This window comes from Calypte anna, chromosome 2 (genome assembly GCF_003957555.1).
Source record: "Calypte anna isolate BGI_N300 chromosome 2, bCalAnn1_v1.p, whole genome shotgun sequence".
NCBI lineage: Eukaryota > Metazoa > Chordata > Aves > Apodiformes > Trochilidae > Calypte > Calypte anna.
In genome coordinates, this window is record NC_044245.1 from 105,124,826 (window position 1) to 105,142,793 (window position 17,968).

At 38.9% G+C, this 17,968-nt stretch overlaps 1 protein-coding gene across 13 annotated transcripts in view; it reads right to left on the minus strand.

Annotated features, from left to right (window-relative positions):
* The window catches only part of ZNF521 (zinc finger protein 521), a 233,071-nt gene that overhangs the window by 200,019 nt on the left and 15,084 nt on the right, over positions 1-17,968 (minus strand). For 5 of the 13 annotated variants that reach the window (XM_030446168.1, XM_030446167.1, XM_030446172.1 and 2 more), the window contains 3 exons: positions 14,554-14,616; positions 13,435-13,488; positions 7,688-7,867 (listed from right to left, as the gene is read on the minus strand). In XM_030446168.1, the coding sequence (XP_030302028.1) occupies positions 7,688-7,867; positions 13,435-13,488; positions 14,554-14,616 (297 nt within the window). The remainder of the gene's footprint in view (positions 1-7,687; positions 7,868-13,434; positions 13,489-14,553; positions 14,617-17,968) is intronic. The other 8 variants (XM_030446178.1, XM_030446169.1, XM_030446173.1 and 5 more) reach the window with 3 other exon arrangements.

A 17,968-nucleotide genomic window follows, 5' to 3' on the forward strand; every position in this document is an offset into this window, starting at 1 on the left:
TTATGACTGATCAACAATCTCAAGATCAAAGATTAATGGTTTCCAAGCAAAAGTGGGAGGAGTTTGTGCCTTCTTGCCCATGTTGGCTATTCATCATCGATCTACTGTCTCTCAAGGTAAGCACAATTTTTGAAGAACAGTAAGAAGGCCATGCAGCCTACCTTAAGAGCCTATACAAGTTCCCTCCACATCTGAGTAGTACCAAGTTACCCAAAGAAGTATTTGTACAGAATTTTTATATGAAAATCTAAGAATGCAGTTATCAAGACCTTCATTTATCCTTCTCAGAAGCATTCAGTTCTGCATGTGACATTCTGTAGGGCAGATTTCCAAAATTGCTATGATTTTTGGAGGCCTTAGCCATTCTGTAATGCATATATATCTTCCATCCAAGTCCACTGACAGGCTTTACACTCCACTCTATATTAAAAATTATGATCTTTGGAGACAGAAGCTATAGTATCACCCTGGTACCACTTTTTCCCAAATATCAGTGATCTGGAGTTGCAGATATATGTCCTCCACCATGTAATTCTGAAAGGGTATGAGTTGACAACTTGCAGAGTCAAAGAACTGCACTGAACTACCATGTGTGTTGGCTAGGACAGGAAACTGCAGAAGAGGGTCTGCTTTCCACTGTCTCAGTCAAACAGAATGTCATTTTATAGAAAAGAAGTCAGAAGTTTGTCCAAAGAAGTCCAAAGCAAATGGAAAAGTAGAGGCATGCCTCTGTCATACAGCAACTGGGAAGACCTCTAAGGAAGGAAAGGTCTAAGCTCAAGTTCCAGGCCCAAGCAATGTTTGTCTTTCATTCAGGAACTGTTTAATGCAAAATCCATATGCAGTCCTTGGTGCAGGAATTCTCAGGAGAAACAGGGTGACTCTCTCAAGTGAAGTAACTGAACTTGGCAAACAGTGTTTGGCAGTGTGCCACTAACTGCAATGAGGCAGATGAATATGCTTTTGGTGCATCATAGATTTAACTTCTTAGGGTCCTTGTCCTCAGAAGCACTTTGATCAAGCTCAGATCATAGAGTCATAGAATATGCCAAGTTGGAAGCGACTACTCTGTAGTAGTACTACTACACCTCTGTACTACAGAAATGACCAAGGACCCTTGCCATCTATCTTTTCTCCACACAGATATTGAAAAAATAATCGCAAGATCTGCAGTATATTTGGTCAGCTCTAGGATTCTTTTGCTAACAGGAAGAGCAATTCTAGCTAGGATATCAAAGCTTGACAATGCCAAGTGCTCACAAGATTTATCTTGCAGTCTCACTGTGCACAGCATACACTTTTTGGGACAAAATGGACTTGGAAGTTTTCAAGTATTCTAGTGAAGGAGATGGTCCTGGCATTACCAGCTCATTCAGAAACATGAAAAATGGAAGATTCCTGGGCACTAGGAAGAAAAGAGGCAAGAGAAGGAAACTAGTATAATGGAATCTCTGTTACTACCCATTTGGTAAGTCCATGACCACCTGTGGTGCATACTGCCTGTGAAGTTGTTATTAAGGTTGCACAACTTCTTATTTCTAGACATGCAAGAAGGTGTTTCTCAACCACATAGATAGATGGCATCCATGAAAATTAATTTTGGTCATAACTGGAAACACAGAAATACAGACTTATCTAGAAGTTCTCAGCCTAGTAATACTCCAGTGCTGATGGAGAGCACTACTCAGAACAACTTGTGTCTATTTCATCTGCTGGAATTATTTTCAGATGGAGTGTGAGAGGAAACTCTGAGCAGAGCTGGAGAGCAGAACTGCACCTCCTGATTGGCAGGGGACACACAGTTATAGCCAGTAACCTTTTCAACATCAAACACAACTTATGGGATAAGATGAATGGCTCTCAGTTCTGCCTGACATACTTACTCACCCTGTCAAAGCTCTAGCACTAAGCTAGAGCCAAAAACATAAAACTAAGTCTACCTAATCACCTAAAGGTAAAATAAATATCCCCAATGGAGAAACAGCTCATGTCCTTTACCTCAGAACACCCTTAGCCTTGAAGCTAGGACTGCATATGATTCAGTAGCATACTTTCAGACAAGTTTTACAGCCTGTGATACCAATGGGGTTAGTAGAGAAGTCATGTAACACACACTAGGTCTACTGACATTCAGGTGGATGATGGCAGTCTTGTGTACCAGCACCTCAAATGCTGTTGAGTTTTCCAACAAATAAGCTAACAAAACTGGGATGTTAACTGCATGCTTGACTGCAAGCATAGCAGCACCATAGGATGTAGCTTTTTCTACTCTTACTCTGGTTATGACTGAGATTGCTGATGCCAAAGTTACCTATGCAATCTTCAGGAAGGCCAAGCTGGGGTTGAATGCCTCTGAAGAGATGAAGACAGCGTGGAGGCACTTATCACTTATAGGGGGAAGACTTCATAAAAGTACCATCCCTGAAGGGTTTGGACTGAAAGCAGATCATCTTTAGTGCCATTATGCAGCATGTGCAGGACAGCCAGGTGATAAGGCAGAGTCAGCATGGGTTCATGAAAGGCAAGTCCTGCTTGATAAACCTAATCTCTTTCTAAGACAAGATGATCCAATTAGTGGATCAGGTAAAGGCTGTGGATGTTGTTTACCTGGACCTTAGTAAAGACTTCAACACTATTTCTTACAGCATTCTCCTAGAGAAATGGGCTTCACATGGCATAGTTCAGTGTACTCTTTGCTGAGTAAATAACTGGCTGGATGGCCAGGCCCAAAGTGTTGTTGTTGAGATAAATCTTGCTGGCAGCTGGTCAGAAGTGGTGTTCCCCAGGGCTCAATACTGGGGCCACTTCTGTTTAATATCTTTACCAAGGATCTGGATGAGGGATCAAGTGAGGATGACACTAAGTAGGTGTGAGTGTTGACCTGCCTGAGGGTAGAAAGGCTCTGCAGAAGGATCTGGACAGGCTGGATCAATGGGTCATGGCCAGGTGTGTGAGATTAAACAAGGCCAAGTGTCAGATCCTGCAGCTGGATTACAACCCCAGGCAACATTTGTGGAAGAGTGGCTGGAAAGCTGCCCAGCAGAAAAGGACCAGGCGGTACTGAACAACAGCCCTCTGAATATGAGCCAGCAGTCTGCCCAGGTGGCAAAGAAGGCCAATGGCATCCTGGATTATACCAGGAATAGTGATCTAGGAATAAGGCAGTGATTGTCCCCCTGTACTCAGCACTGGTGAGGCTGCACCTTTAATAATGTGTTTAGTTTTAGGCCCCTCACTACAAGAAAGACATGGAGATGCTGGAGTGAGTCCAAAGAAGGTCAATAAAGCTGAAGAAGGTCTGGAGAACAAGTCTTATGAGGAGCATCTGAGGGAACTGAGGTTGCTTAGTGTGTAGAAAAGAAGGTCGAAGAGAGACTTTATTGTTCTCTGCAACTACCTGAAAGAGGGTGTAGTGAGGTGGTGTTTGGCCTCTTCTCCCTAGTAACATGTCACAGGACAAGAGAAAATGGTCTTAAGTTGTGCCAGGGGGGTTTAGATTAGACATTAGAAGAAACTTCTTCACTAAAAGGTTTATTAAACCCTGGAATTGGCTGCTCAGGGAGGTGGCTGAATCATCATCCCTGGAGGTGCTTAAGACATGTAGATGTGGTGTTAAAGAATTTGGTTTAGCCCTGTACTCAGTAGAGATAGGTTAATGATTGGGCTCAACGATCTTAAAGGTCTTCTACAACCACAATGACTGTGATTGTGTGAAAAATTAAATAAACAGTAAAAAGCACTGTACAGGAAGATCTTCTAAATCAAGCAGGAGATGATTAGGGAAAGTTTCTGACAAATTGTGCCTCACCACTGCAAAAGATTAAGTTTCTTTTCAGGTTGGCAGAAGGAGAGAAGGTGCGTTTGAAAGTGCATCCATATTTTTATTGTCAAATTAAATTAATTTGTTAAATTAATTGTTAAACTAATATATTTCAGCGTCTTATCTGCCCATGTAATACAAGAATTGCAAAGAATTTTCGTGGACTTTCCCCCCCCCATTATCAGTATTCCACAAACATCACAGGAATTGTCAGAAATTAACATAAAGAAATCATCACCTTTTCAGAGAAATCTTCAGTAGAACAATTTCAGATTATGGTAAAAATATTACTAAAGAGTTCATAAAGAGCCTGCCCCATCCCACACTGAAGTCAATGGGAACCTTTTCTTTGACTTCAATGGATATTGGATCAGACCTAAATTGAAAAGATCATTAGTGTGCATATCAGGATGAAAAAAGCAGCCATGCTCTTCTCTAGAAAAAGAACATAAGTTGAATTCAAACAACAGATTATAAGAAGGTACCAGTTGGGGAGAACATTTTTTCATCCTTTCAAAAAAATCTGCCAGAGAAACGCAATTCAAGATCTCACAGAGCTGAAACTCTCATCTTCCACTATCCTCCAAATATGTGGGGTGACTGACACTCTGAGAGATTGGGACCACTGTTTAGTAAACCATCTCACTTCTCCCCATCCCTGTCTTTAATTGAGAGTACAGAATGAAGATTCAATAAAGCAATTTCACTCCTTCCACTGAAGTGTCAAAGCTTCAGAAGAACACATCTAACATTTTCAAATGCAAAAACTAGAAATCCCAGTACCAGTTTGACAACCTATAGTGGCAAGACCCATTCTCAAGCATGTTACATGGCTGGTAGAATTAGAGGCAGTCAAGGTACTATGACAGTCAACTCTTATGTTTTATACACAGAATTTTATTAAGGAGTTGCCTTAAGCAACTGTTTTGCTACCCTGTTTGTTCCATCAACATAATTGCTAATTTTATCCTGTATAACTGTATGGAAAATGACCCTACAACTGGGTCAACATGCACAGTTCATAAATTCTTGCAGTGAAGCTTGCTATACATCTCACAGAACACTTCCAAAGCTCAGTAAAATCCAGACAAGCTCCAGCTGGCACAGCCATCTGAAAAATCAGGGTTTGGGGGCTTCAGAACTCAAATGCGAACTACAGAGGTTGACTGCCCTGGAAATTTTATGTCACTGACAACTTAGATAACTTTTCTGTACCTAAGATGAGGCCCAGATTGGAAAGATCATACATCAGGATAGATGATACACTCTGCCCTCCTCCAGAGAACAAAGCTGACAGAAACAACCGAATATAGTAGCAGAAATTCACTTTTGGTAAACCTCTTGCCTTTCACTAACAACTTAATGACAGACAAATACCTTCGTATATCTCCTAGCTTCATTGGGACTCCTCCAAAAGGAGACAACCAGAACAACTTTGCAACACACTGTTGTGCCAGAAGACTGATGAGGAAGGGAGGTGCAATCACCTCTTCATGGTAATGCACTTTTTAAAAAACTTTGAATCTGAACATGGCACCTAAAGGCACCAGTAGAAGTCCAAGAGAAATTGAAGAGTCCAGGGAGCTTGCCTGAAATGCTAAAAGCAAAGGTTACTTTTGTCAAATATATATTGTGCTTCAGAAGAAAAAGGTAAGCTGCTTGTCTGTCAACTGTCACTGATTAACTAAAAATAATCTAAAAATATGAGGTTTTCTTACATGTTGCATCCTCGGTGTATGGTCAGAAATGCCACTTAGGACCCTGCATGGAATTCACCACACTAACTACCTGTTTAGTATTTTTCTTCTGAAGAAAGAAGAAATACTCAACTTTGGCCATTCCATCCAGGCTCCTCTCTCAAGTTACGGTTGCATTTTGTTCATTTATATTTAGAAACAGAGGATGGTTGGCTTTTTGTCAACTTGGTTGTCCAAGAGGATGTGCAATTTAGGTTTTTATTAATTTCATTCATTTCAGTCTGTTTTCTACCGATTCAGTATCAGAAGTCTCCTTGAAAGAGAGGCAATGGTATTTTTAGGAACTTAGGGAATATTCTTCAAGATTAATTTTCATTCCTCCCCATCCTGTCATCCTACATGTACCCCTGCCTATTCCATGCACCTCAAACTCATGAATCTAGCATACTTGTTTTCACTCTCATTTACAACAGAGCTCTCAGCAAGAGAAATGTTGTGCTCAAGAGCACTTTCTCTCTACTTACTGTTCCCCCTACTTGGTCCTCTTCAGTTTCTTAACCCAACTGTGCAAGCACTGTTCAGTGCAGTCTACTTGCTGCTTTAAAGCAGAGAATCCACTTGGTAGAAGTGGGAAGGAGGGGTGACAGCTAGCTAACCATAAAGGAGAAACAGCCATATGAAATCAATGTGAAAAACATGGATGAGTAAATGGGATCTGAGGCAGCAAAGGGGAGATCCAAAGGATCAGCACAGGGGGAACAGTTTCTGGGAGAGTACAGAAAGGGACAAACTAAAGCCACTAATTTTTTAATATAGAAAGAGCAAAAGAAAGAAGAGAGGTACGAAGGAGAGAAAACCATTGGTTTTATAGTCAGGCGAGAATATCCATACTGCCAGATAACATGAGCAATATAGACTGGAAGTTTGTAGGATTTACTAGGAAATAGCAGAACCAAGTGTATCTAAAGTTACAAAAACATCTTACAGGCAAAAAAATGTGAACCAATTTATTAACAAAAGTAAAAACTTCTTGCTGCAGATTTTCATATTCCATAATTTGAAGTTGAGATTAAAACCATATGACAAATTCACATTATTCCCTCAACTTTCCTTCTGCTCCTACCCATTTCTGCTCACCTTCTTTTCACATTTCACCCTCAAAAGCAGTACTGCTATTTGACTTGTATGTCATCCTGCCAGGACTTAGCCCATGGACCTATTGGAATCAAAAATAACAGAAAGCTCTCCAAATATGAGCACAAGCACACTTGATAAAACCATTCTCAAATGGGAAGGATGACTTTTCTTGTTTACAAAGTCTTTATAAAGAAATGTTTTTAACATAACTGCACTGCACAATAAATTTATTTTATACTGTAGAAGCTAAAACTAAAGTACCATCTAATAAAAAATAAAAACCTCTTTCCTTTGAGACTGAGTCCGTTTGGACCTACAGCGCATACCATCAAAAGACCTACTAAATCTAGAGGGCAAAAGTACTCCAGCAGAATTCATGTGGTTTCCCAGGTGAGGGAGGAAGCTTGCCTACAATCACTTCAAAGAGGAACCCAGGCTGGCTACAGGACCATTCACCCAGCTCTGCTAAACTTCATTAGTAGCTGATCAGCACTTAGTTCTGTCCCTTGACTAAAGCTAGGATTTTTTTTTTCCCCTCAAACAATTTGCTTCATTCCTCTCAGCCTTCAGTTACTGATTACTCTAAGTCATTTGTAGTTAACAGATCAGACTAGCACAACCAGCCCAGATCTACAACATGCCACTGTGCAAATTCATCTGTAATGTGGCTCCACTTAAACCTCACTAACAAATACCCTTTGCATTCGCGACTTAGGAAAATCTGTGTGTAAGTAAATACAGAAAGCTGTACAATATGAATCTAGAAAACACACCCAGCAGCCAGGAACAGGCAGCTAACAAACACTTTAAAGACAATGGCAATGCAGTAATTATCCATACATCCTTCAGTATGAAGGAAATTTACAGTGCCCCATTTACAGTATAATCCCATCCCAGAATCTGTTTATAAACGATCTCACTCAAGCATTCAAGTGCAAAAGTAACTGAGAAAGGAAGAGGGAGATCAGCAGCAAAGGATGGGAATCAGAAACAGAACAGTTCAAGAAGCCACAAAATGGTAAGTATTGTTTACCTGTCAGTTGACATTGATTAATCTTGTGTTCTGTGATATCACTCAGCGACTCAAACACCTGGAGGCAGCTGTCACAGCTGTGCACAACTTCTTCTTCTAACTCCTCCCCTTCATCTGGCCTTTTCTTACAGTCTAGCACTTCTCCATCTTCTACCTTGTCTTCTAGTGTACAGCTGGGGTCTGAAAGAAAATCAAGACTGTGACATCAGGCATATAAGAAGAGAACCTTTAAAAAGAAAAAAAAAATCAAGGCAGATTCTTGTGCTAAGGACTGAGAGAAACATATTTGGCATAAGACTGCAACACACTGCAGCTTAACTGCTAAATAAGCAAAGAAATCTTTTTTCTTAATTTTTTTTCTAATCTCGATGAAAGGAGAATTTCTGTTCTACTCCCACAAATCCAGCTCCATTTCTTACTCAAGCAATTCTTCCATGCTTCAATGTTATGTTTGTCAATTTTATCACAGCTATTGAAGCTGCTTTGATCATTGTAAGAAAGTATAAGCCACCTATGCAATTAGTTTTCAATGAAAAGAAAAATCAAATCAATGAGTGTGCAGGAACTTCTTTTCACTGTTAACTACAGCGTTTCACAGGAAATTACCAGAATTAAAAGACTAACAAATTTGATTTACATAAACATGAAATTAATCTTGATTTTACAACCCACTCCAACACTCCATCACCATGCTATATGACACAAACAAAGCCCTGGAAAGATTATACCCTGGGTCAAAATGCTACACATGCTTTGAACTTGTATGTGACTTAAGATAAACCTGAAAAAACTCCTGTAATTGCCAGGTCATGGAAAAGTGGAACCTTACTATTGTAAAATCAAACAGTGCACAAGGAGAGCACGGTCTCTTTGACATGCTAACAAGCATTTTGGGGATAGTGGGATAGTGCTAGCAGTTCCGAGTCCAGCTGAAGCTTCTAAACTGGAAGAAATGTGTGGTCTCACTGCCAGCCCCTACACACAGAGACGCCACAGAGCTCACTGCACTGCCTCGGGTCTGCAGCTGACCAGTGAAGAGTGAGATATTGCAAAGCCTAGAACTTTTCCTCCTCTGAGGAGGAACAGAGTTGCTTTAACTGCTCTTGACTTTTTGCCCACTTTACTAAAAGCTTCCTTCAAAAGACAGAAATAAAACAATCTGTCTTCCCTAATAAAGCGAGCTGGCACTTAACTATGTTTTTCCTTGGGAACCACACTACAACAAGTGAAATACAGAAGAAAAATGGTTGTGTACATTCCAGCAAAAGGAATGCAACTATTTCACCACTTTTTCCTTTTCTGCTTTGGCCGCCTCATCATTCCATTTGGATATTTGAGAGAGCTAAGACTGAAACAAGTCATTTTAGAAAACAAAAACAAAATCACATAATAACAGGAGACTGTGCAAGTACATTTTAAGACGCTGTGCTCTTTTGCCAAGTGGATGACTAACCAGGAGTAGGCTTCATGTCCACACCAGCACAGAGGTGGTATCTGTGAACCCACTTTATTTACAATTGCAGTTGGATTAGGATCATGCACAGCTACTTGAAAGGAGAGAAACACACTAACAGTAAATTCATATTTGAGTGGGGAAGGAGTGAGGAAGAGGGTGATTCCAGTTTAAACTACTCTTAAATCTTCTTTCATCCCCTTACAGTGATGTGGGCACAGCCATCCCTGTATTTGTCACTGTTCACAAAGCGTGGGTGTTCTTGCTGCCCACAGCAAAGGTCAGGGCTCTCATCACCTTCCTACATCCTTTGGTCCACACTGCTGCACCCTGCCCTTCAGCTGGTCAAACACAAGACAGACTCACAAGCAGAAACTGGACATGACCCATTTCAGGAAGTCTTCCTCATGAAATGTGGTTTGTGATCAAAACCAAGGAATTTCTTTGACAGAGGATGGGTAAAGGGAAGAATTTATTTTTAAGATAATTATATTACAGATTGAAACAAGTCTAATTTTTAGAAATAAAAAACACATTCTGAAGAGGAAAATGTATTTGGTGTGGAAAAGTCCTGCTTATACACTGAGCGCAATCCTTACATGACAAATTACGTTCACAAATTTCTTTCAAAAGTGAAAACTTCCATGGGGCAGCTACTTCCAAATAGAGGAGTAGCCAACAAATTTGATCACCACAAAGGATGCTAATTAAATAAAAGGATTTCATGACATTTTAGCCATTGATGAATACTCTGAACCAATTAACTTCCATCACCAATTCATTTTCCAAGATATTTTGCAAGATTAATGGAAGTATTTAGGAGATAACCAGGTATAAGCAGTTCAGAAAAAAGAAATAATTGTCTTAAATGTTGCAAACTGACCCCAACATCATTAAACTCCTGTTGGAAGGCAGCATGTGCACATCGCAGACTATTAGATGTTCAGCTCAAGCTCCCAGTTTCATCTCATAAAACTGACAGCACTCAGGGAAATGTGGGCACTGGGTATGAATTTTAACACGAGTATTTAAATGCTGCACATAAAGTTTACAGACCTGTTTGTTTTAAAATAAGGGCATTGTCTGACTCTCCTTTAAGTACAATGCTGAAGAAAAGAAAAAGGGAGGGGAGGGAATTCTCAAGACTTATTATTCAGAAACACACTTTACAGGAATTGGGCAATAAGCACACACGTAGGCACACACGCACCCCTTAGTGCACAAAAGCCTAAAGAAACACTCGATTTAAACCTTCCTATTTAGAGACCAGTTATTAAAATTAGAATCACTTTAAGACTAATAAATGTTTTGCTTCTCCTTCTGCATTTGCAGATATAAACTCTACAGGGACAGAAGTCAGTCAAGCTTATTCCCTTCTGCTGCAACTTTAGAATACATGCTCTAGCCAACTGGCACATTTGTTTTTAGGTCAACACTTAAGTGGGACCCTCTGGGACCTAGGTTCGAGTTTAGTCTACGACAGCTTTGTGAAATGAGTTCTGGCAGTCTCAGCCCCTCTCAATGAATGCATTTCCACTGTGATCTTCTTCCGTGAAGAGATGTCACCACCATAATAAAAAGATACTTAAAGAGAGAAAATGTCATTTGGACGCTTGGTGAATAGATAGCTTTTCTGTTACTACAACAAATATCTTCCATCAAGAGCTGCTCTAACCTTAAATAGTTACTTAAACTGTGGATAAGCTGCCTTATTTGAGCTGCTCTTTTGAAAGACTAGAATAAAATATACTTCATAAATGCAACATGCATTCTCCTATGCTTCCTCCTTAACCTCTTGTTCAAAGCTCATGCTCACCTACGGACTTCAGGGCAAATGTAATTTATCTCCCACATTTCTTTCTCCCCAATATCTTCCAACAATCACAGCCACAATTCCCTCAACAAAGATCATCTTCAAAGTGATACTACCTTTTCCCAGCCTCTGCAAATGCCACTGCCATTTCCAGAGGCTTCCCCGCCCTACTTCATAGGCTGCCATGTACCAACTGAATTTTTTCAATACACATCAGCAGCAATGTACACATCAGCTCCATCTGCAGATATCATTGAAAATTATCTAGTATGGAAAGCAGGGTTACTTTTTTTGAAATAAATTGAAATAAATTCAGCCTATTAAGGCACTTTAAAAAAATGAAGAAAAAGAACAGTTGTCTTCTGTTACTGATTATGTTAACATTACTTATAAATGGAAATTAAAAGAAGCATGATTTTCTCATTACTATGTTCCCTGGCAGGTGGTTCTCCTCTTGCCTTCTTCCTCCTCTTCATAAGGGATGTTATTGCTGTAACTTGGTCTAATAAAATTGCAACTTTGGGGAAAATGAAAAATTGCATTGGCTTAAAAGTGTTGGAGGCAATAAAGCCATGGACTTAATTTCAAGTATGGGAGCGGTTTAAGGCCAACCAGCAGAAATTCTATTCTGCCCATGTAAAAATGAGGTTTCACCACATTTACTTTTTATAACCCATATAAAAGTCAAGTAAAAGTAATGAATATCTGAAAGTTATCTCAGTAGACTGGCAAAGACTACCCATATTCTTGAAACTCATCTTACATATTTCTGCTTATGCTGCAAGGATCCATAGCTAATCACAACTAAAACATCAAGCCACCAAGAAAACAGCCTCTTTTCCAATCCATTTCACTCCCTTGCACTAGACCTCCTTCCAAGCCACTTCTGCATGGAAAAGTGCTGGCAAAAGAAAGGAAAACTTAGATCATGTGGTTATAATTATTACCAGGCAAGGAATATTTCTTCAGCTCAGTGGTAAAGTAAAACTCTGTCGCTCTCTGCTCCCAATAGTGTCCATCGCAAAACAACTGCCTCATTAAATCTCTGCAGTAAGATTAATATGCCGTAGCTGCACTACATTTATAACTTGGTACTCTATAAAAAGCACATTTAATGGTTAGAGCCAGAGCTTAGATACAAAGTATTACTATAAAAACTTCTGGCAGTGTGTACACAGTGTGGGTCTTCTGTACTGCCTGCTCCACCAGAAGGTTTTTTGGTTTTAATATCGGCTCTGCATTCTTGCTATAGAGAAAAATAGAATGTTAAATCTTGCCTAGAAACAGACAGATGACAACAGAGGACACGATGGCAAACAAATAACTAGCAAGACAATTTAACCACTGAGAATTTTTTAAGAAAAAGAAAAGCAAAGCAACCATTCCTCATCATATTGATCTGCACTTTTGCAAGTCTCTGACTTCACATGTCTAGAGCAGTACAAGTTTGCTTTCTTTCAAGTTTGCAGATAGCTAAATGGAAACATAAATATATTCAGAGGAGTTTGAGAAACTTCCCATTAAAAAAAGCAGAGAACTCTCTCACTTCTATTTTCTCTTTTCAAACAACGTATTTTCTGCACAGAGACACTAGAACCTTTAAAAGGCACCAAACAAAAACCCACAGCACACACACACAAAAGAAATACAAAGTCTCCTGGCTGAAGCAGAAATTAACTGCAGTCTTAACCTTCATAAGAGGAATAACTTCAACTGTTCTCAAACAAATTATCTACATGTATTCTGAGATGACTAGCCTTCTAGGAATAACCTTAAGGAGCCAGCCCTTACTCCAAAAGGTGACCTCAGCTGAATGAATGAGACTATTCAGATGAGTCAGTCCTGCTCTTCAGACAATATGCTGTGGAATCAGTACCAAAGACAAAAGTGAAGTGTGTTTTGCATTCTCAGAATGGTATTAGAGAATAAAGAAGTCCTTGTTATTGGGAATTAACAATTATTTCTGCATGATTGTTAACAATACATATCCCTGCGATCCTTACACAAACAACAGCTTTGTCTACTCAGTCTCACTGACTTCAAATTATGGAGCCCTAAATGAATCCCTGACTGATGAGAAATTATACAAACAATCCTAAAAGAAGTTGCCCTTATCCACATATTTTACTAATGTGAAAATAACTTAAGCAGAATGAATATTCAAGTTCATCTGAAATGGCACAGAATGGGCCATTATGTGGGTGATTATTGTTAAAAAAAAAAAGAAAAAAAGAAAGTCATGCTACACTTTAGAATCACCTTACTTTCAATTGGCTGACCTACCAAAGACGGAATTTCTGATTCTCGGGAATTGAAAGGTGAGAGGACAGGAAAGTTATTTTCCACTGCAAGCCCCAAGAATGCATTCTAAGCTGAAATGGAGAAGGAAGAGTGCAGGCTGTGCAAAATCACCCTGATCCAAAAATCCCTCACACTGTTGTCAAACGGTAAGCAAGCACTGATGAAGGAATTTAGCATTACCAGTCTGTGCGGCTGTATGTCCTGCCTGCTGGTCCTCTGTTTCATTTTCTTCTACTGTCAGAAAAAAGGTAAACAAAACAAAAACAAACAAAAAAAAATATGTTAGGTAGGTAGCTGAAGTGATTCAAGCATCTTTACACCAGCTTCAGTTCTGAAAGCCAGTATGCTTGCACAACATGGGCAAGAAAAGCTGCACTGCAAAGTGCGAAAGCGCAGACCAGACTAAAACAGAGTATGTTGTTGCATGAAAGCTACAAATCTGAGAACAGAGTGACCAAATCAGTTTCATGGCTTAAAAACCAAATCAAATTTCCTCTGGGATATTTGTCTTCAATGCACTCTACTGTATTTGATTACAGAACTAAATGACAGAATAATTTTGGGCTTTAAGATTCTGTTCGCTCCGCATGGATAAGAAAAAGCCTTCTCCTGGCAGACGGGAGAGGTATGTGTGCTAATTCATACATAAGCTTTAAAAAAAATAATAATAATCCTATATTCAGTAGCAAACATCTCAGCAGTGCAGACAGCCTTGCAAAGGAGAACTAACCCCATGCTGTTTTACTGTATACACCATGCCAGCATCTTTCCCTTGGCTCGCAGCTTTCCAGAGCAGTAGAACTAAAAAAAATACAATTCTTGTCAGATTCACTATTCAAAACTTGTTGGGTGAGAGTGAACCTAACAAGAGCCATTCTGCTGCTACTTCGAAAAATTAGACAGAGCTGTTCTCATATGCTCTGATATGATGCCTAAGATTGACTCTCCCAGAGCAAAAGTAAGGGAAGAGCTAAAAGGCAGAACTATTTCATTTTTGTGCTCCCAAAGACCGAGCGAGTTCTTTGAGTCAAAGAACAGCGGAGAGAATTCATTCTGCCTCCACTGGGGAAAAAGCTGAAAGGGGAAAGACTACACTTTTACAGCATTTCCACTCCCAAGAATTCAGACCTCAAAAATAATCATGCAACTGAGTTTAAATCCAAAGATTTGAGTTTGCTTTGGTTTTGTTTTTTTTTTTTTTTCCTGGTTCTTAGGACAAGGGAGTGCAACACATAGGGTCACATATAAATCTAGACACATATTCAAAAGAAGAGATACATATACACACTCCACAGGTACCTCTTTTCCTCCTCCGCCAACCCCAAGGCTTCATACAACTGGTTGTTTCTAGAATCTGAGTTTCTAGAAAAAAAACACCAGTTTTCATAAGGACATTCTTAGGACACCAGAAACTTGAAACACAGTGCATATATTAGTAAGCGTCAAGTACAGTCTCCCAAGGACTCTAAACAATCTCTACTTTTGTCCCAGAGCTGTGGCTAGTTAAATGCACTCTTCTCAACAGAGACCTGATATAGTTTCCCCAGCCCTGAAGTAAGTCAGGGATTTCACAAAATACAATTTTATGAGCTGACTGCTTCAGCTGAACTTGTGTTTTGCAGCCATGAAGTTACCAGTACTTCAGCTGTGATAATACTGGATGATTTTCTTTGTTATGCTGAAGCAGTCATCCCAGCAGTCCTCACAGCTAAAGGAAACTGGTCAGACAAAGAAAGCAAGGGGAAAAGCTCATGAAGAGCCGAGCTTCAGGGAACATGTGGTCAAACGCAAACTAAGCTAAATAGAAAGATTTCTCTCTAAGGCAGCATGGATCAGAAAGATTCGTTAATGTAGCAAGAAAAATGAATACAACTAGTATGCAGCTAGGGAAAAAAAAACAAAAACTGCCTTTTATGACTCCCTCATAGCCCCCAGTGAAATCTCAGCAGCAGCCCAACCTGACCCTGTTTATGCCCACCACCAGCTGTTGATGTTTCCAAAAAATGATCTCGAGAACAAGCTCTAAAACTGAAAAATTAGTCTGTTTTTGCATTCTGCAAGAGGAAACTTATCTTGGTCACCAGCAACTATTGTTCAACCTTATTAAAGGTAGCAGAAGTACTGAACATCTACCAATGAAATCCTCAGCCATGAAACATATTATAACTAGGTCCAGAAAGGCAATTTAAAACCTCCATCATTTTTTAAGTCTTAAGACAGAACTGAGATGCCAAACATGAACTTTTCAATAACAGTTTCCTAAGTCAGAAACTTCAAAATAAATCAGCAACTTGCTAAAATGTAAAGATCTTGTTCAAAGCAGATCTCCATTTCCAAGTTTATGCAAACTAAAATGCACAAGTTCGTCTCTTCTGATGCTTTGTACTGAATGTCTACTGCCACCAGCTGCAGCACCAGAATTTCTTGCTGCTAGTGAGAAGTGACTGCACTCCAAAATGTGCTCAGCTTTACATTGCTGACTGAGAAGTACAGCAAACATTTTTAGGTCTTAAAATTAAAAAAAAAAAACAAAACACAGACACCGCCTAACATTGCTTTCAGGTATGCAGTTTTGTAATGTGAAGGCACACACATGAGAGTGTATGCCTTGTGAAATCAAATGTTTAAAAACTTCCCTGATATTTTGGGATATGAAAATTCTTTGAGAGTTGAGGTTTGCTTTTGACAAAGGCTGATCACTATGTCTTTATTATACTAAAATAAAAAAAGGAAGAAAGTATCAGTGTAGGTAACTTCGTGGTTATCATCCTTCTAAATAGTTGTTCAAGACCTTTCAGGATTCTTAGTCACAACAGAATCAAGTGGGTCAGAACAGGCCATGGCACAAAGACTTGCAAATAATATTCGACTAGACTGATAGAATTGTCAGGGAAATTAAAACTGTATTTAAGGGGACATAAGGTAAAAGGAATAAGAGAACTGCCCCAAAACCCACAGAATTAGAGAAATTTTAACATTAGCACAAATCATCTACTAAGTAGCATCTCATTTGCCTTTGCATTAAGCTAAAACATTCCTCCAGCTACCATGGGCATTTGCTATAGTAAGTGACAGCTGGTAGCATCAGATAAGTTCTCAATTAGTACTTTATGCCTTTTCACAACCAGATTCTGAAAACTTCAGTGCTACTTCAGCTCTCAGGCCACTGTTAAACTCATCTGACAGTGAAAAGTAGTGTGACATGCAGCCAATATTAACTTCCATTAAAAAAACAAACAAACAAACAAAAAACCCACAAAACATATGCCATTTTCTATCTGGAGATGAAGGTAACTTTAAATAGCACCTATACAGAGAGATTCTTTAAATTTTCCTAGCCAAAACCATTTTTTTGGCACTAACATGAAATTTCACTAAAAATAGTCACAAGGATAATACTTAGACAAAACAGGAGCATGGATGTTTTAAATTCAAATATCAATACTATAGATACTCGAGAACTTTAATTGCACATAGGGATGTCATCTTCATTAAAATATATATACTACATCTTAGCATAAGGTATGATAATTTTGAGATAACAAAGTCACACGATACTAGTAAAAGGAGAGGCCTTGTGAAACCAAAAAAAATAGCTTATGAATCCAAACTATGAATAACTGGTGCTGCTGCTGAACAGCACCCCTAGATAGATTTGAAATAAGGTCATGAAATAACAATACTTCTTGTCCCTACAATTATGAGTTTATGACACAGGTCACCTATTTCATTAGCTATAGAAATATTTGTCTGTCTCTTTCATAAAAAAACAAACCATCAGCTCCTCGTTACACATGTTCTCAGTGTAACTTCTGAAAAACGAAACAAACAGGAATAGCAAATAGCAAAATTTCAAAAAAAGTCCAGATCACCACAGCTGTGGCATCACTATTCCTGAAAAATATCTCAGTATGGCAAAACAGAATTCCAGTGTATCAGTTTTATCTCCTATTATAAAAGCTTGTGGGTTGGATGGATATCAGTTTTTAAAATTTTACTGAAAAAAAAAAATCTCTTAACTGAAATTGTGTCTATGTGAATGGTACATTTCCACTTTGATACAGCCAGTGTCCAAGGCAAAAAAGGTTCAGAGCACCTCTGTTGTTTAGGCTGCTGAAAGTTAACACAAAGATCAACTATTCCTTTTTAAAGAAAATTACAATCAAAAATGATCACACAGTACCATCAAGGACAGCCAATGAGGAAAACCTGTGGGAATTTTGATATAGAGAACCTCCTGACTGCTCTAGAGCAACACCTGCTGATCAATGAGGATTTCACCCCTTGTGCTTAGAGTATCTTCATGGGACACATGGTTATAAAGCTCATAAAAGAGGGAGAAATTATTTTATAAAGTTAATACAAATTTTACAGAGATTTCCTAGCTTTCAAAATATTCTTATTATTCTACTGACTAACCAGGATTCTCCTTCACTGAAGAGTTAATCTATAGATTTTGCACCCTAAGGAAGAGTACAAGTCATTTGTAGCTGATGGCTGGGAAAAAGCTTGCATGAAATTAGAAATGTGAAAAACGACATTTGCACCAAAAAGGAAGCCTTTTGGAAGACTATGGATAATATTTATGGCTTCTGAGCTATTAAAAACCATAATAAAATAAAAGGAAAAGATAATTGAAAAAAGCCTATTTTCTTCTAGCCTAGGTGGGTTAATAAATTTTTCAAAAGACAAAAAAAAGAACTGCCCCAAATGC